This window comes from Chinchilla lanigera, unplaced genomic scaffold (assembly GCF_000276665.1).
Source record: "Chinchilla lanigera isolate Chin_1 unplaced genomic scaffold, ChiLan1.0 scaffold00139, whole genome shotgun sequence".
NCBI lineage: Eukaryota > Metazoa > Chordata > Mammalia > Rodentia > Chinchillidae > Chinchilla > Chinchilla lanigera.
The window spans coordinates 2,560,263-2,580,400 of record NW_004955540.1 but is presented as its reverse complement, the minus strand read 5'-3'; the positions used below and the strand labels follow the sequence as shown (position 1 = coordinate 2,580,400).

At 37.7% G+C, this 20,138-nt stretch overlaps 2 protein-coding genes across 2 annotated transcripts in view; one reads left to right on the top strand and one right to left on the bottom strand.

Moving 5' to 3' along the window:
• Fam91a1 (family with sequence similarity 91, member A1) overlaps positions 1–18,706 on the bottom strand; it is a 38,450-nt gene extending 19,744 nt beyond the window's left edge. The window contains exons 1-14 of the mRNA XM_005410932.2: positions 18,391–18,706; positions 13,615–13,699; positions 12,311–12,462; positions 10,703–10,760; positions 9,924–9,991; positions 9,309–9,422; positions 7,809–7,899; positions 7,355–7,417; positions 3,817–3,923; positions 3,270–3,308; positions 2,713–2,825; positions 2,063–2,178; positions 992–1,104; positions 608–694 (exon numbers count right to left, since the gene is read on the bottom strand). Coding sequence (XP_005410989.1) covers positions 608–694; positions 992–1,104; positions 2,063–2,178; positions 2,713–2,825; positions 3,270–3,308; positions 3,817–3,923; positions 7,355–7,417; positions 7,809–7,899; positions 9,309–9,422; positions 9,924–9,991; positions 10,703–10,760; positions 12,311–12,462; positions 13,615–13,699; positions 18,391–18,462 — 1,278 coding nt within the window. The 5' untranslated portion in view covers positions 18,463–18,706. The remainder of the gene's footprint in view (positions 1–607; positions 695–991; positions 1,105–2,062; positions 2,179–2,712; positions 2,826–3,269; positions 3,309–3,816; positions 3,924–7,354; positions 7,418–7,808; positions 7,900–9,308; positions 9,423–9,923; positions 9,992–10,702; positions 10,761–12,310; positions 12,463–13,614; positions 13,700–18,390) is intronic.
• A 125-nt stretch (positions 18,707–18,831) lies between these two features.
• Anxa13 (annexin A13) overlaps positions 18,832–20,138 on the top strand; it is a 79,071-nt gene continuing 77,764 nt past the window's right edge. Inside the window, exon 1 of the mRNA XM_005410937.2 lies at positions 18,832–19,388. The gene's annotated coding sequence lies outside the window, so the exon portion shown is untranslated. The remainder of the gene's footprint in view (positions 19,389–20,138) is intronic.

Below are 20,138 nucleotides of genomic sequence, written 5' to 3'. Positions count from 1 at the left end.
AAAAAAAAAAAAAAAAAAAAGAGCAGAGGACAAAACAAAACACTCAAGAATAAAAAACACCAATCAAGGGCAATCAAGTTTTAGAGCTAAGGAAAATTAGGGCTGTACTCACAGGGAAAAAGGTGGGTAAGAGCAACTATGGCTGAAGTCTTTAAGATGCTAAAAGGGATACTGAAAGTGGACATAACTTTGACACCCAGGGACACTGATCTAGATTCAAGATAAATGGAACAAAAACTTCAAATAAAACTGCTTAAAGGATGATCTTATGGGTCATATCAGAAAAAAAGGAAAGGTTATTTTAGAAAAACTTCAGTTTAAAAATATACACACTGACAAGATTGCTATGTTCCATTTCTCATTGTATCACGTTATGTTTAGAGTTAGATAAGGCAGACATATCACTTTAAAAAACAATCACAAAGTTCATTCACCCACTCAATAAACTTAATTCTAAGTCTAAATGTCTACCACGGTATTAAAGCAAGGAATGAGACAGAAATGAGCAAAAATATACCAAAAATCCATGGGAATAATATAATCAATGTCTAATCAAGCACAGAAAGATTTCAAATGCCATCATCCCCAATATTCAGTCTAAATTTACCTTTTCTAGTTCTATAAGAAAGCTGTCTAGCGACTCATCTGAGAGTTTGCCTACTTCAAACATTGTGACTGCATGACTTTTCAAGTTCTGCAACAAAATAAAACAAAATGTTAAAGTTCTAGCTTTCCTTTTCCATACGACACATAACAGATTTATGTTATACTTTCTAATACATTTAAACTTGAAATGGGGTGAGATAAGGATCTCATTCTTCCAATCACAAAAGCAACCCTCACTAAAAGTAGTGACATGCCTCTGTGGAATACTCATAGTTATGTTTTCAAGAATAAATCTATTACTCAGAAAAGATTTTAAAGCATTAAATTATTGAATAGATCATTTTTACTTTAAACATCTTTGTACTTAAAAAAACATTTTACTTACTGGTGAAAGATTTCCCATCATTAAGAAGGCAGTAAGAGTTGAGTCAAATAGGAACGCAATACGCTTTGTATATCCTGCAGACAGACTCAAACTGCTTATACTGGCTGTATCAGCTAAAAAAAATAATTTAAAATCATACAATGAAAACCATTCTCTGCTTACCGTTTGGAATGAGAAAATACTTCATTTTAGCTTTATTGGGTAGCCAGAAAGTACACAGTCAAATATACACATTATAGTCATAAGAGGTCCCAATCATCTTGAAACACAAAGAAAATGGTTTAAAGTTTTCTTTTTTTTTTAAGGCAATTACTCTTGCAATAAATTTCTTTAAGACCAATACTAAAAACTTGAAAGTTGTCCAGTCAGTAAGACTAACTGGCATAACCCCTCTAAACATGTCACTGGCCTTGGCAGTAGGTAGAAATAGAAGAAGGTCTATCTCATGCTCCTCTTCCCTCCCAAAATAAGCCATGGGCAGCCACCTTGCACACTATGCTCCCTCTTTTGGGGTGCAGCCCACATTGTTCTTGTGGGCTGAAATGGCCTTACTGCACTGAGGAGCAACTAACATCACTGCCACAAAGACTTCCCAAGCGCTCCAGCCTGATTGCGGCTCATCCTCTTCACACCCTACAAACACCGTAACTAGTCCCCTCGATGATACAGTTTTCTTGGTTGTACTTCTTCTTTCTCCTTGAATCTAATTGTCAAAAAGAAGCTTGGCTCAGCGATCCATAAGTAATCCCAGCACTCTGGGAGCCCCGAGGCAGTAGGATCGTAAGTTCAAGCCTAGTCTGGGCAACTTAGTGACACCCTGTCTCAAGTGAAAAGTAAAAAGGGCTGGGGATGTAGCTCAGTGCAAAAACCACGGATTCCCCACTACCAAAACAAAAGAGAAAGAGAGAGAAAGTAACATTTTCTGTTGATTTTATACCTCAAGACTTAGTACAGGGCCTAACCTACAGATAGGTACTCCAAGACTTCAAAAAACAATAAACTCTGAGAATGTATGTCTGGACAGATGCTGTGCCTACAGACAAGACTAAATTAAATGAAGTAATGGCTCACCTGGGTCTTCTTGACTATTTGTATCTGTGTCAGTCGCCGAAGAAGCTTCTTGCACAGGACTCCTACTCTCCCCACCATCCCATGATAAGAGCATCTTCTGTGGATCTAAAGTACTCCTATTAATGAAGAATACATTCACTGTTACTAAAAAAAATCACAGAAATAAATCTTACTTAAAAATAGCTACTGAAGTGAGTAAATCTGAACAATCTCTCTAAATCCACTCTTATACCCAAGTCTGAAACCAAGACATATGCCTAAAAATGCTCTACCTACAGACACCACAGCTTCTTAACCAAGATACATGGTCAGGGGGCTGGGGATTTAGCTCAGCGGCACAGTGCCTGCCTGGCAAGTGCAAGGTCGTGAGTTTGATTCCCGGTACCAGAAAAAAAAAAAAAAAAAAAAAAGATACACGGTCAGGCTTAAGGGAACTCCAAAATGCTATGTAAAATGCTGTATATGCTCTTTTGGGGAGTAAGAGTGCTTAGTTTTCATCAGATTCTAAAGAAGATTCGTCATACACAAAAAATTTAAAACCACTAATATATAGGGTTTACCTCAACTGAAAGACTAAGTAAATTTCCTCATGTAAAAATTAAATTCCTTTTCCAAAGAAAACTCTAATATAATACTGAAAAATGAGTTACTTTAATCTGTTTACAGATGGAACATTCTTCCACGATGAATGAAGCTGATCCAGATTTATTACTTGTCCTTTCTTATGGGCAAAACCTAACCGGCAATACATTGAAACAGCATTCTGAAAGGAAGATAAAGAAAATTAGCATCTAAAATAATCTAAACATTAGAATACTTGTAGAGAAAAAATAACATTGCCCCTAGCAATTCTCGAACATAGCCTCATCCCTACAGGTCCTCCTGTGGATGGAAGTAGGGTCCTCCCACTTCTCTGGTCCTGTCTTCCCCAAATCTACTCAATAAGCTGGTATTGTGGCTTGAACTGAGTTCACTACAAGAGCCTGATCAGGCCATTCTGCTACAGGACCTGCTACACTCATTAGCTTGAATGCATTCATTCATCTGGTGTCTTGTCCTTTTGTCTCTCTGCAAAATCTCTTTAAGGTTCACCCTCTCCAAAGCAGTAAGAATTTCAAAGCTTCTGTCTGTCATATCAAGATAAAAACCAACTAGTAAAATCCATTCTGTACTCATATTATGAATGAAGAGTATAATTATTACATACCTTAACTAGAGACAAGTCTATCTCAAGGACATTGGCAAGCTAGAAAAAATTCAAAATTTTTCCATTCTTAGAATTATCAGCACATTACACAGTTGTAATAGACATATGTAATCATAATCAGCAAAATTTGTTATAAATAACTAAGACTCAATAAATTTTGAATTGAGAACCTTTTTATTTCTTAAAAGATTCTTAAAACTATTACAAATTTAGGTAGTTAACTGTAACAATTTAAGATTCCTCACTCTAATTTTATGTCATTTAAAATAAAGAATTCCTATGCAGATCAGTATACTTGACAATTCTTTATATGAAGAATCATAAAAAAGATAATTAACCAAATTATAAATTAATGCAAAGGAAAGTTTTATTAAGCATATATAAGAATTAACTTATGAATAGCGACATCAGGTATATTAACAGTCTCTAATCTCCCTCTGATAGATTCTGAGAATATTTTAACCACATCATTAAGTAATTTCATGTACTCTACCTAAATTTATCCTATAACCTTGAGATTATTTTCATAAGATGTTGCCACACTTACCTCTGCAACGTTAGTGTGCTCGTCTATTGAAACAAATATTTTATAGAGTAGAGTTTCAAAATAATCACCCTGCACTCGATTCATCACAAAGCCTTCAAGGGGAGGAACTAAAACAAAATAGACTTTTCTCAGTGAAATAATTTTATAAAACAAGAAAGTATAATTTAAATATCAGCTCAAAAATAGAAGCCTTTCACTTAGGGACTGAGTACAGCTCTTGATTTATTTTATCCACTCCACAGCAAGTTTCCCAAAACACCCAAAGTTAAGGCCACATACAGAATATCTACACAAAGAGAACTTGGAAGAGAGATCACAAAACTTGCAGAGCAATGTAATTCACTGTGGAACTCTCAGAGTTACAGAGGCAGAGGTAATGCTGGAAAACACAACTCGCTGGGTGCAGCCCAGGGCTGCTTTAGAATGGGGAAGTTTGCGTGGGTTTCTGGTCTGCATGCTTAATGCCTCACAGGCAGTAGGCGTGATGGGGCCAAAGCAGAAAAGCAAAGAGCTAGAAGGAAGCAACCAGGTGGATGGAAAGCACTGGCTCTCTGCCTTTCTCCAACACCCCCACTTTAAGCTAGAAGTGGAGAAATTCACCCACAGTACTGCCACGTTTGCCACCAGTCACTGATAATTTGCCCTTGCAGGTGTCCTACAGTGGAAGCTTCTCAGCAGCTAGTGGTCAGGACCATCTGAAGTACAGCAGTCAGCAGCCACCACTGTTCCTCTCCAAATGAGCACTCATACTCACTTCTATCTCTCTGGCCCAAATGCTCTCCATCTGCCTTATCAGAGAGCTCTCCCTAGCCAACAGTGAAGTGCTATGCTTTCCTTTACCTCCCAAGTGAAAACACACTGGAAAGAGCGTATCTGTGCCACAGCAGAATTTGGGTGGCCCTGTATCCTCAGCCCTAACACAATTTAATTGCAAACAAAACCCAAATTATTCCTAATAGTGAAAGTAAGAAAAAATTCAAGTGCCTAAAATTAAGACACTGAAAAACTACACTGCGCATTTCATGATAGGTTATATACAGTACTTTATTAGATCTGGCTTTTCTCATTTTCTGTTTTACTGCTAATATTTCCAGTCATCTGGAGACTTTCAAGGATTTATTTTAGAAATAGCTTAAAAATTCCATACTTAATATTATTCTTTTCCTACACTCTCATCTGTGTGAAAATACAAATGGATATTTATTGAATGTTCATTAACAATTAGACTTTTACCAGTACTTCATATATACAATTTTACTTAATCATCTTTAACATCCTGAGCTATATGATAGTCTAATCACTCTTCTTTTTGAGATAAAGAAACCAAGGCACTAAGAGTTTAGAAATTTTCCTAAGTTACATCTGTATCTAGGCAGAAAGAAGGTAACTCTACATAAAAAGATATGGATGAGTCTCTAGTAAATATTGTTAAAAAGTATGAACTAGCGTACCTATATGTATAAACATAGTCACAATCTATCTGTATAAAAATTAAGGATGTGCTCGTACATGCCTATATGCAAAGGTACACTTCCAGAAGGATACACTAGAAATTGAATGTGCCTACTGAAAAATGAACTGAGCGGCTAGACACAGTAGTGGGAAGCAGACTTTTTACACCGTTTGTAAATTTAGAATTTTGCATAATTATTCCCTACTCAAAAATATGTTTAAAATAATAGGGCCAGGCATATAGCTCAGTGGCACAGCTCCTGTCTGGCAAGGACAAGGTCCTGAGTTCAATTCCCATACCAAAAAAAAAAAAATATATAGGAAGAAAATGCCTTGGAATAACCAAGAAAATTGTACAAACAGACTCATAAGGAAAGCCTGGCCATAACTAATTAAAAGTTATTACTCTAAATCACTACACTCACTAACAATATAATATCAGTGGGGGGAAAAGGTATTAGATCCAATACAGAAGTACATTCATTATCTAACAAAAATCATTTTTCCTTTCAGTAGTAATGAGTTACGGGGAGGAAAAAAAACTGCTAGCATTTATTTAAATGCTACTCACCATCCAAACAGAACAGCAAGCTGGGCCCTTATTTCACACCAAATACAAAAGTTCCAGACTACAGATTTGGATATAATGTACTTCAATCACAGACACAAACCTTTCAAGCATAGCAGAAAGGAAGGAGCAATAAAAGGGCAGGTATAAAATATGCAATTAGAAAGTATGACGAATGGTGGAATACATTTCACTTACCAACAGAGCATTTCAAGAGCATTCCTTTTAATGGTGACAAATCAAAGACTGATCTTTTCAAGTGGACCTCAAATGAGCCAATGTCAGTTCATCAGGTAAGAATAGGGACTAGAGTAATGCTTTCATATTTTCCAACCGTGACAGGGAGCCACTACCACTTTCTGTTTTGCTAAAATGTTTTCAAATATTAAAACTAAGGTGGGCATGGTGGCAGAAGGATCATGGTGAGTTGAAGGCCAGACTGAACTACATAGTGAGACTCTCTCAAAAAGTAAATTAAATAAATAAATAAAAGTATAAAACTAGTATTCTATGTTGTTCCATCATCAACTATACAAACACAATTACTTTTCTAGCTTTCCAAACAAAACAGAACTCATGCATACACAAGGATCAAAACGTCTTATTAAAGAATCATAAGCCCATCCTAACACCAATAAAGGTCAGGACACACTACAGTAACACTAACTTATCAAGATTCAACACTGGTATGAACAAGTATATCTATAACAAGTCCTGTCATCACTCATTTGGTAACAGTAAGGCTATTCCTTACAATCTGACACTATTTGATTATACAAATGAGTATCTTAGTATTTTTTTAAAATTATATTCAAGAGCAATAACAAAAACAACAGTCTGGAAAACATACTGTAACACACACCTGAATTAAAGTGCTTTTGCAAACTGGCAAGAAATATAAACTATAGGGAAAAAGCATCACTCTGTGTTCAATGTTAATTCTATTAATCCTATAGTATCAAAACACTGAAAATAACATAAATAACCAGGAACAGGGGAGTGGCTTAATAAACTGACACATCCATTAGGTGTAGAAGAAAATACACAGGCTCCTAACACTGGCATAACTTGAAAAGGTGGGTAGGAGGGCAGGAGGAAGAGAGACAGGAGGAAGAAGGACAAGAGAGACTGCAGCAACGTGAGACACAGGTATATTAAGAGAAAATGAAGAACACAATTCTACATTACTGAATATGTGCAAGAATTGTTATGCACTGAACAAAGGAACAAAAGGTGACATGAACTTATAAAAACACTGATTTCATTTGAAACCATGAAAAATTTATCTTGAAATTCCATTATTTTAATACAGTATGATACCAAAATAACATAAAAATAAAATAATAAGTTCACATAAAACCATCACAGTGGATTACAATATGACAAAGAATAAATGCTTTTCTTTGAAAAATACTAAAATCTACAATTCTAGAATGTCTAACTTACTAGGACAATGATATGCAGTGCCCAGCACTGAATAACCATTCAAAGCTGCTGAAAAGCTTGGCCCAGACTTACCTGCTATACAACTGTCATCAGATATTGGTACATCCAGATAAATAAATCCTTTATTATATAAACCTACAGAAGTAAAAGCATTTTTAGATGGAATACTACATAATAGTACTTTTTAAAATGATTCTTGCACTTCTACAAAGATTCTTAAAACTGAATGCTACATGAACAAAAAAGGAAAATAAAGAAAAAGCATTATATTAAAAGTTTTTAAATCTTAGTTTCCTACACATGCTTAGAACTATAAAATTTTTCTTTCCATGCATTTGTATAAACTTCTAGTGTATGTAGCTTACTACAGACACACTGGAAAACAAGACTATGATCAAATTTCAAACAATAGCATGCCTTAGCAAACAGTACTATTTGTCCCTAATCAATAAATAACTGCTATTAATTATTGCTGTTTAAAATAAATTTTTATTTTGACAAAAAACCATTTCTACTAACCACTTACTATGTACTATATTGTAATCTAGTGATCCAGAGAGTTGAGGGCCTGAATCGATGATCTTATCAATAGCGCATTTCTCAGGCAAAGTGCATATCTAAGAAAAGCAAAACAGTCTCAATTAAGTTCTGCCCAAACTAACTAACCCATTTAGTCTCCCAAAATCTACTCAATGATTAGATGTCAACAGCTGAATAACTATACTTTTTTCACTTATTACTACAGAATTCAAACCAAAAAAAAACCCTATGCACATAACCATGACTTGAGATGAAAATATGCTACCAAAAGAATTGGGGATCTAAGTCAGCAGATATGACCATATCTGCTAGTTAGTAACAAGTGCCTACTAACAAACACCACTATGTAGTCTTCTTTGAACTGGAGTCACAGCCACTAGCAAATCTGATTCCAAATCTTTTCAATCAGACATTCACTCAAACTCCACAGGAATATTATCGGTGAATGAAGACTCAATCAGCTTATGACAGTCCCACATCTCCATGAGGAAGTATGTAGTTACACTGAAGCAAAATTTCTAACTCCATTCATTGATTTTAATAGACTCTGCAAAGAAAAATCCAAAACAGACCAAAAAAAGTTCATATACTAATTTATCTTCCCTCCATTACACATAATACGCCCTGGCTTCCAGGTTTCCTCATCACCTGTCTCCCCTTTTCCTCTAAACCATCATCCCTTATAAAATGTATAAAGCTTGTATCAAATACAGTTATACTATATTTTATTTCCCTTGATCTTAACACTATCAACCCAGCAAAGCACTAATCATTTTAATACAATGGCTCAACACAGTGATTAATATACAGGTTGCCTAGCAAACTGCCTAGGTCAATGATGACGAAACTTTTAAAGATGAATTCCCCAACTGGAATCTAAAACCCACTTACCGTATTTATCACGAAAGGTCAACACTGCAACTAAATCTAAATACTGAAGTTTTAGCTTAGAAAAAACAACTCATACATTAACATCTTTTGTGTTAAAAGAAAAACAACACACATGCCATAGGTTCGCCACCACTGGCCTAGGTGAAAAATACTTGCCCACCACACTACCACTGTGATCTGAGCTGTTAAATTAACTGCTCCATGCTCACTTTTCTCATCTGTGAAATGGAGAACCAACTTGTACTTTCTTCTGTAGTTGTTAGGAGAATTGAGTGAGACAATATTAAAAAACACTTGGAATAGCCATATCTTTGTTGTTGATAACTATGGCTTCACATGTCACTTTACATAAAATGTCTACTGGATTAACAGCCCCAGAAGACTGTACCTGAACCAGGTCAAATCTCCCTCATCGTTAAAGATTATCTTGGAAACTCTACCAATATTCTAGCCTACTAAGATCACTTTTAACTTTTAATTCAGTTTTCTGCAGGAAAATCAATGGCATTACCTTCTAAAAATACTTTATGACTGTATTTAAAAGCTGCAAAATAAGTTAAGAAAAGTTCTATAAGTAACTTTTACAGATCTCTACCTTGATGTCATCTTCTGTGATATATCCAGACTGCACCACCCACCACGCCTCAATGGCAATTTCCACCGGCTTTATTGGTAGAAGATCACGAGCCGTTTTCCTTCTGAAAAATTTCTGCCATGGTACAAACATCTGAGAATTTGCAGTCAATCTAAAGGATTATTTTCTTTTTTTTAATCAGTTATATAATAGGATTGTTTCTAACAAGCCAAATATATTATTAGGCTCTCATGTTTGGAGATATATTGAATGGAGAAAGTCACTCTTAAACTATTTCATATAAATTATTTGAAACACTCATAATTAAGCCTGGATCAAAATTCACAACACTAATGAATCACAACAGCTGAAAAACACATTTGAAAATATGCACTTATTTCACGCATTAAGTGAATTCTGGACAAGTAAAAAGGCAAACAACAAAATTAATTGTTAGAAACAGACATTTCCTGCTGTAGATATTTTAACTCAATAATGATTTATGCTAAAACCCAGAGAATACTGACTTGTATTAAGTATATTTTATTAGATCAAAGAGGTTACACTTCATTATTTCTACCACTTTAAAAAAAACTGTATATGAAAGCCAAACACTGAAAAAAGGAAATGACTTACTTTTGATGACCTACACTGATTCATAAGATCAATATACTGGTTTCTTCCTATGCCAAGAAGCCTTAGACCTGAAAGAAAAGTCTTTCCTTTAAAAATACAGACAATAAATAAATACATACATACGTACATACTACTTCTTGAAATGTCAGTATATTCAAAGTGATTTTAGGAAAATCCTCAGCTTGTAGTCATCTTTTGATTACTGACTGGTATGGCCTATCAATATCAAATTTAAAAAAGAACTCTTCAAACAAAACATAAAAGCAAATTGAACTGCGGGAGAGATGAGTTTAGACAGACACTTTTGACAATGCTAAATAAGCACATTTTTAAAAAGGAGAAATCCTAATTTCAAGAAGTAAAAATGTACTACTCAGCAAAAGCTTCTTATATGAAGAACTATTACATTTCAAATACATACAGTACATCATTAAAATAAACATAATAAAACACTAACAAATTATGTTGGTTAAAAATTGAACATCAAAGTGTAAAAATATTCTGCCCAAATTTTCTTCCTCTATTTGCTATTCATATAACCCAAATATCAGAAAGAACTTTATTCTCTAGAAATAGTATAGATAATCTTATTATTCTGATTCTATCATCTAAAATTACTTTTAGACTAAATTTTATATTTGGTTATTATATGATAAAATTCCCTGTTCTCATTTTTCATTTATTTCAGGTTAAAAACATTACAATACGGAAAGAGACCAGCACACACGCACGAAGACACAATCTAAAAATTACCTCCTTCAGCACAATGAAATACTTACAGTCAGCAGCAGTAAAATTGGGCAATGAGTCATAACTTTTCTCACTGTTCATAATGTCCTTTTAAAAAGAAAAAATTCAAAATGCAAGATTTCCTTAGACAAAAGCGTGTGTGTAATATATACAGCTATAGACAGAGTAACAAGTATTACAAGAAGCACTGACAGCAGAGTTTGTCATCCTAAAGCATACATGCCACACTGATACTGTGGTTCTTAATCACAGTCCCAACCCAGTAACTGAAAGGCAGACTTTCAAGTCTGGTTTTCTTACAGCACTATGAATCCCAGAAGGTCACGCTATAACCTCAGCCCTGTGGAAGCTATGCAAGGAACACCTCTACTACAGCTCAGGCTTCCAGCTTCCCCACTCATACCTGATCCTACGTTCCTACCCTGGGAGAAGGCCAGACAGTGTGTCACAGCTCCATCAACCTGCATCCAAAACACCTCCTATCGACAAAGATTTTAACCACTCAGCAGCCTTTGCTCCTATAAGTCTCAGTGGTGAGAGTTAAACCCAGTATCCTGCTTTCTCCAACTCCAATCTGTTTCTACAATAATAAACCAACCGTTTACTTCATGATTAGACCCATTTTCAACCCAGGAGCTAAACACAAGGGCATAAAAAAAGAAATCACACAGCAGCAAGCACCCACGTAAGGCTGGCATGAAAGCTGGAAAAAGTACAAAAAATTCATCAATCTTGTTGACCTTGTAGATGAAACCAGAAAAGTAAAGAGACAGCAATAACTATTCTACGTACTGATTAACTGCCACTACTCCACTTCTTCATCATGCTGCTCAGCCTGTCAGACTTCAAAAGGAGGGACACGGGAAATGGGACTGTGGACATGCCAATGGAAAGTGGCCTACAGAGTTACACAAAGGCACCACATAGCACAGGGAGCTGACCTTCCCTTGGAGCAGGTTCCCAGCTTCTCTGGCTATAAGTTTTCCCCTGTTCTTCATGTAGCTAGTGAGCCCAAAACAGCAACACTTGGACTTAATAGCAAACCAGTACTAGGTAAATACTGCTGATCTATATACATAAAGCTCACTTCAACAAACAGTATATAGCTAGTTAACTTTATTCAACACAAGCCAAACACAAGCTGCCTTTGGAAAAGGATAAAAACCAAAAGCTAGTAATTACAAAAAGAGACATGGGACTACTAACACATTTCTCTTTCTTGAAGCAAACATTATATAATGTGTCTGTGTCATGATTTATTTATACAGTTAGTGAATAAATATATTACATTTCTCTGCATTTAAAGATTGTCACCCACATTTTCAACCTTAATTATAAATTAAAACCAATACATTTTATACAGACTCTGCATAAATGACTAATTAATACCAAATAGTACAAAAAGTCAACAATACCTTCAAGAACACTAGAAAAACAGGTACCTCCCCACAGTGAAAACATCAATGATGACTACTTGTGCAAGTGTGGCTGACAGTCAACTTGTAACCAGTCATCAGTTCATGCTATAATTTCAGAAACAATGTCTGCTGTAGGTGCAGAGCTGGTCATCAGCTGCAAAGCGTTCTGCCATGTAGTCCCACCCCGTTCTTACCAGTTCACTCACATGGGAAACTTACCTCCATGATCCCAGTGTAGTAGGAAAAGGGTGTGATCCTCAGGCCCTTCACCATGATATCCGATAGATGGTAAGGGTACAGCATGAGATGATCACGACTATACTTCAGTAGCTCCTCATAGTATTTCCGTTCATCTTTCTTGACATGTTTAACTACAGGAAAGCAGGACATTTTCAGAGCTTGCAGGTTTCTTACCGTTATTATAACTAAATGTACTAAGAAATGCTTTACACACCAATTTAATTTTTTTTTAAGCATGTAAATTAGAAAAGAACCAATAGCCAGGTGTGGTGGCTCATGCCTATAATCCCAGCATTCAGAAGGCTGGGGTAGGAGGATTGCTGTGAGTTCAAGGCCAGCCTGAACTGCATAGTGAAATCTTGTCTTAAAAAGATAAAAAAATTTTAAAAAGAAAAGAACCAATAAAATATTCTAAGTTGGAAGAAAGGAATAATTATAGCACAAGAAATAGCTTTAGAATATGTAAGCAAAAATAAATAAGACAGATAAGTAAAGAAATAATTCTTATCAAATCAGAAAATAGGCATGGAACAGTAACATGCTTTCTCAAAGGTACAAAGCACAGTCTATTAAATCATACAATTCCTTTCTATATAACTTTATAAGATAGCCAAATGCATGCTAGTTTTCAGTAAGTCAAGTATATTTTTAAAAACTGTTGACTTTTTGTTTTTTTTTTTTTTTTTAATGCAAAAAAGCCCTTTGACTTTCACGGAAAATGTTTATACATAAAACCTATCACTTAAATATTATGCTTAAAACTGACAAATGAGACAGGAAAAACTAGCAGGGCAACAGAACAGAATAACCAGTTATCTGACAAATAAAAAGCAAATTGTTTTAAATAGGGTAAAAAAGTATCATCGAACCAACTATGTTTAAAATTTGTCCCAATTATAGGAGAAAGCATTTTTCACTTAAGCTGTATTATTTACAAAATGTATAGCTATAAAGCAAAATTGAAGTTGAAAATTAAGAACTCATGTACATTTCCTCGTCTGGCATATTTTCAAGTAAAGGAGGGCATTGAATTAAGATTATTACTGTACAGAAAAAAAGAATTTATAAACTATAATCAATAATCTATGCTAAAAGACAATTTTCATCAGAATTAGAAAAATATACTTGCTAATACAAACTGTTAAGTAGAATGGGTCAGTATGGTTTCTTAAACTCTGTACATAAAATAACTCTAGTACCTGTACTGAAAAGATAGGTTAGATTTATTAAAATTAAGTCAGAAAAAGTCATTTCCACTTTCATATAAAAATGTCTGTACTTACCTAAGTTATTTCTATATCGTAACTGATTGCGGATACTGTACAGGACAACTTGCTTGTCATATTCTCTCTGTGAATTTCCAAGACTCTAAAAGAAATTTCAGATAGTTATTCAACAGCTTCTAAAATCAATGGTACCTTTTACCCCACAAACTTTCAAAGCCATGACTCCTATTTTTATCCTACCTCTAATTTCCAAAACTGAAGAATATTTCCTTAAGTTTCCTTTATCTCTTTTGCTGTGGTATTAGTGCAAAAATTCAATGTGTTTTCTTTCCAGCCTGCCTTTCTAAAATGACTTACTGAAATTACCCAATGCAAATAAAAGAGCAGTTAAATTTTACTTACAAAAACTTGCTCCTTGAATGCCCCCAATCTGCATGTGTTACATGGATGGATGAGTGGTTTTCTACACCTACATTTATTTAAGAATGGTAACTAAGGACAGTTATTTGTAACTGAGGACTATGATTATTAAAGATTGAGTTCTAGAGAATGTACATTAAGCCTGCTTCTTTAAAATGCCATTTCCTTATGACTTCAATAGGAAATATGGAGACAAATTTTAGAATTCTGACACAAAGCCATTCCTTGGTATCCATGGGCACTGGTTCCACAATTCCAAGGATACCCAAACCCATGGATGCTCAAGTCCCATTAAAAAGGCACAGTATTTGCATTAACCCTACACATACCCTCCAGTATACTTCAGATCTTCTCTAGATTACTTAAATACCTAACACAATATAAATGCTAGGTAAATAGATGGTACACTGTATTGTACCAGGACAATGCTAACCAAACAGTTTGTACATGGTCAGTACAGACACAAATTTTTACATTTTCAATCAGTACCTGCTTGAACCTCCATATCCATGGAGAGAGGGCCATCTGTATTTTTTAATAAGCAAAATACTTTCTAGCAATGCATTTAGTGTTTTAACTTCAAAGATGAAATGTTAAAGCAAAGAATAAATATGCTTGACCATCAACATCACAGGTAATGTGTGTCCAGAAACTTAATTTATGACTACTATCTACTTTCTAGTTACTAGGTATGCTCTCTCCATACCTAGATCCACTGTAATTCTTATAGGTTTTTAAAAGCCAAAGTAAAAATTCATACATGTATCTTTCATTTAAGGCACTCTTCAAAACAAGACAGATGAAATGCACATCTAAATAAACAGGCTCCTAACCAGAAATACTGGTAGATAGCACTTTAAGAAAAAATGGAACATGTAAGAAAATTGCCTTTCCTCTTGTACCTAGAATAGTTTTTCACAATTACACAGAATTCACACTACTACCAGAATATGCTCATACTGTTTTCATGTTTTAACACTGTAAATGGTTAGAAGTGGATTTCACTGTGAAGAAACCACCCCTCCATCCTCTAGACATAGCACTGCAGCCAGGGTCATCAGTACTGAAGATATTTAGATCTGAAATGACACACTTTCTGTCAAATTTTTTAAGGTTTTCTCCAAGTCTACTGCCAAATGAAAGTTTCTTTCTTACAAAACACACACATATGCAAACACACAACCACACAATTTTGCTAAAACCTTAGCAGGTTCCCAATGTGATCTTTTGTTACTGTTTCAAAGTAAGTCTTTGAATTTAGTCTTAACAATTTTATTCCTTTCAAACTCTTTTTCTAGCAAGTCCAGAATGCTTTATTTCAATAGAATATTTATTTTTAAAAGAATCAAGATTTGTTTTACTTATAAAGCAAGTTACACAAAATATAAGGGTCCATTATTTGTAAGCCTCACTGGAGAATACAAAAGCTGCGAAACATGTAAGTTTTTGTACTAGGTATGGGATGACTGGTCCTAATCAATATGTGTGTGCAGATAAATACCTAAAAATTCTTCCCTAGCCAAGTGTGTAAAATAAAAAGACTATGTTCAGAGATTCTGTGCCCCAATCACCACCAGCCATACCCAAATCTCCCACCATCCACATTTTAAAACATTGTTGCCAATCATAGATGTAATAGGGTTCAGGAGTTCTTTCACCCTGAGACAATGCTGGCTTTGCAGAAATAGGGACAAGGTCTGACAAATGAAGGGTTACATATAAAGGGAATTATAACATTGTTTAGAAAGTCAGCCTAAAAGCACAGACTTTCTAAAGCCACTGCTCCTAGACACACTAACTCCAGTAAGTATATCCCAAACTGCCCCTCCTCCCAAAATCACATTTTTAATTGACCCTTCTTAGATTACACAGAACCTCCATCATAAGATTTCTCTTAAAATAAATGATCTGTTTATTATTATGAATTGTTTTAAACAATGAGTACACGATAAGTAAACTACAGTAAATCCTAAAAATAATGGCCCCATCCACAATTTTTAATTTTTTTAAGTCTAACACAACCCATAGCATATTAAAAATATTTCATCTCATCTACAAAAAAGTAATTGGCTTGAACTACATTTTTTTAAAAATCTAAATCTTTTCCCTCTTTCAGAACTAGGAAATATATGAGTCATTTCCAAACTATGCTCATCAAAACTTACTGGAAATCCTATCATCAGAACTTACAATATCTACAGATGCCAAAAGACAAGCTCTTTCCATATAAAGAATATTCCCCACTTTTACACTGACTGAGCTTTGGCTGCCCAGGAAATATCTCAGGCTGATACCCCATTCATTCATGCCATAAATATTTATTAAAAACCAACTACGTGCCTGCTGCTCACAACACAAAAGCATAATATAACCAGAAAATGCACCATGGTGGCTTAGTGTTATGATGAAACAGTGCTATGGCAGGATACCCAGGGGCAACTCTTCCGGATTTAGGAGGTCAGAATAACCTCATAATAGACAGGAATTCCTGAAGGAGATTCAAAAAGAAGCCACAAGTACTAGAAGAGACAGGCAGTGGTAGGACTAAGCTTGCATTTTAGAAACCTCATTCAAGTGTAGTGTGAAGGAGTAGGAGGGTCCTATTCTGACTGAGGGCAAGAAAGCAGGCAAAGAGCTGAAGTGGTAATCTAGGATAGAGCCTGACCTAGGAAAACAATGGTGGGGCTCAAGTCTTAGAAAAGAAACTGGTACAGATGAGTTTTTCAGCATCTACCAATGACCAAGTTTATCCTATGCTCAAACAGCTATAATTTAAGAGATTTTGCAAAACAAAATTTTTTTTAGTTTAATTTGGTATTTGGACCTAATCTTAACACTGTCCTGTGATTATTTTTAATTATTATCATAAGCAAGTTTTAGGAAGCCTTCTGTCAGTACCTGACCACTTACTTTTCATTATACATTAATTTTGAGAAAAAAATGGTAAGAAAAATAGGATTACTGGTCTCCCAACTATCTCTAGCTATGTCACAGAACTCCAAAGGAAAGTGTCCAACTAAGCCTTCACTCAAACTTAACAAGAAAACATGTTCCTTCAGGAGTAGGGCTTTGTTTTTCCAATTACAGATCAACGTGTCTGGGCAACCACTGACACCCAAGAATTCTAAGTCCCTGAAATTTATCTTTCTACTTCCCTGAGCTTTGATATCATTTAAGTAAAAGCATGTTCTCTGCATGATATGCATCACCAGACCCCCATATTATTCATTTACTACTGCTGGGGGACGGGTAAAACAAGCTGCAATAATCTTTATACCACCACCACTACCATTCCAAGCTTTCCAAAATGCCAATGACCAGTTCCAAAGAAAAACAGAAGGCTACTCTCAAATAAGGAGGAGGACCTGAAGGTCAGAGAAAGTGTTTTATATGTAGCACATATCAGAACATTTCTTCATCACAGTCACCACCCACCCACCCTTTATGTAGTATTTATTCACTTATTGGTTTACTGCTGATCTTTCTGTGCCAGAATATTCGTTCCACGAAGGCAGGATTTCTGTCTTGTTGACAGCTGCAAATTACCTGCACTCAGAACAAGGCACACGTCCTTAATAAATAAATACCTGTGAAACATCTGAGTAAAACTGCCACTCAAAAATTTGAGCATTAACTCTCAAAACCCCTGTCACTCTCGTTGACATATCTCTAACAAACTCATCTTCTCTAAGGGCGACGTCCAGTGAGACAAAGTGGGTCAGCCCCTTGAAAACCCGGTGCTGACTGCTTCTTCCGCCTAGTCCACGCCCAACCCCGCGCCCTCACCATCCCCACCCCCGAAGGCCACAATACTTGGCCAATCCCCAACTTCGCTATACCCAGTTACTCAATATTCTGAAGATCTGCTCTTCCACTTGGCCAAGTTTTTCAAACTGATGTCCCAACCCCTGGGAAAACCTTTATCTCTTCTGGCTCACTAACTCTCATTGGCCCCCGAGGCCAGCTTAAACGCCTTCTGTACACATCCTCGCCCAGTCTCCCTGGGCGCTTTCTTATTCCCACATATACAACACGAAGGTGCGTTTGCGCGCCTGTCACCCTACACCCCATGCATTAGTTTCTCGTCCTCGTCCCACCAGCCCGAAGTTCGGTGGGGTCAAGGACCGAGTCCTAAATCTCGGCACCCTAGGCGTCTGGGGGACGGAGGCCGGCGCGCGCAAGGCTCCAGGCGGGTCCTGGGGACACCGTTCTACCCCTCGGCGATGGCGTCAGCAGGCGCCCCTGGCGCGGCCCGCCGCGTTCCCTCTGCCCCGGGCCGCGGGTCGGTGTCCCGGAGCCGCTGGCGGGGAGAAGGACAATTTCTGCCGACGGAGGCAGCCCGCGCCGGGGCGAGGAGCAGGTGACGGGAGGGCGGGGCCGAGCCAGCCGGGCCGGCCCCCGGTTCTGCCCTACCTGCCTCACGTTGGCCGGCAGTTTGCTCCAAGGATAGTTGTGGCGGATGTGGAACTCCACGTCTATGTTCATGATGCCGGAGCCCGGCCAGCGGCGGTGGCCGCGACCGCGGCTGAGACGACGCCTCCCGCCTGCCCGCCCGCAGTCTGTCAGGGGACACGCGGGAGGGCCCGCGCCTCACACCACGGAAGGCTCGGACTGCCCCATGGCCAGGCCTCCCGACAGCTCAGCTCAGCCCCGCCACTGGGCACAGCAGTAGCAGTGGTGGCGACAGGCGGCTTGCGCCTCGGAAGCTCCAAGTTTCTTCCTAGTTTCGGCCCACCGGAAATGTCTCTGCCTTACGTCACTTCCGCCCTCTAAAGCGCTCAGGAGCGGGGCTCCGAGGGGCGGGGCTCCGACTGGCCGTCCCGCCCCCTGCATTGGACAGGCAGGGTAATGTGGAGGGTTCCTGCACCCGCAGGAGGCAGGCCGACGCCCGGGCTCCGGCTTCTTTTCCTTCAGTCCCGGGTGAATGGGGAAGATACAGTAGTCGCTTGGGTGTACACTGTCGTTTTTGGATGACCCAGTGTCCCAAATATGTGACCCTGGTTGGCCCAAAATAGGCGGTTGCAGGCACGTGGCCGGATCTGAGGGAGAGCCCTGGGCAAGGCCCACAGCTGGCTTCCGGCCGCCGGGAAGAGAAGGAGACCCTGGGCTCACCCGAGCCCCAGCCCGCGGCCAAGCGCCGATCTGGAGCCCTGCCTCCTCCCAGGTGGCTGCTGTGCCTTTGTAGCACCTTCGAAGATCCAGATTCTTAAAACGCAGAGCTTCGCGAGCAGCGTAGTTCAATAGCTAGTGCAAGTCGCAAAGGCCCAAGATGATCTGGCAGTGGCCCTGGCCAGCTTTCATGCGCAGCCTCTCGGTTTCCACTTTGGAAAATGCCAAGTTTCTGCTCTGCCAGATGCCTCCACATTTTAAAGGCAGAAAACCAACATATCTTCACAGGACCTCTACAGCAGGTATTTAGGAGCAAGTTCTTGCAGAATTCATTACACTGCCTTAAGCAGTTCCATGATCATTATAACTGGCAGACCGGAGATGAGTTCAGTATTTTTCTAACAATGTGAGTTTCAACTGATTGATATATACTCGACTTTGCTAGTAGATACCTAGCCCACGTCCCAAAAGCTGGGAAGTCTGATGTGTAGCTGAAGCCCCATTACATCTGTTTATCTGAAACAAATGTAAACACTGTCCTTGCCTAGGTGTACTGGTCCCATTTTACTCAACTATAGTAGCTTTGGATCCTTTCTCTACAGACCTTTGTCAGCATTGCTAAAGTTAAGTCCAACTGTGAGACATTAACTCAGCAAATACTCACCTGCCTACTGTGTATTAGGCCCTTGACTTGGAATAGATCTTTTTCATAACCCTGTTACTATCCCAGTGTAGCAGAAGAGTGAACTGAGGCTTGGCAGGACAACATGAAGGCTCACAAGATCACTCAGGTAGTAGGACGGAGCCTGAGGCATACTCTAGAGGCATCGCTTGAATTCCCCAAATCCGACTCTCTTTGAACCATGCCGCCTCCTGTTCAAATTTAGATAATGTTCATTTAAAGAGAACATTGTAAATCCCCTTATAATAATTTTTCATAATTGTACATGTAGAAAAGCCCATATTCTTCCAAAGCCGAACTTTGATCTAATGCAAGAACAATGAAAAATAAAAAAACTTAATTTTTAAGTCTCTCCAAGCCATTATTTTAG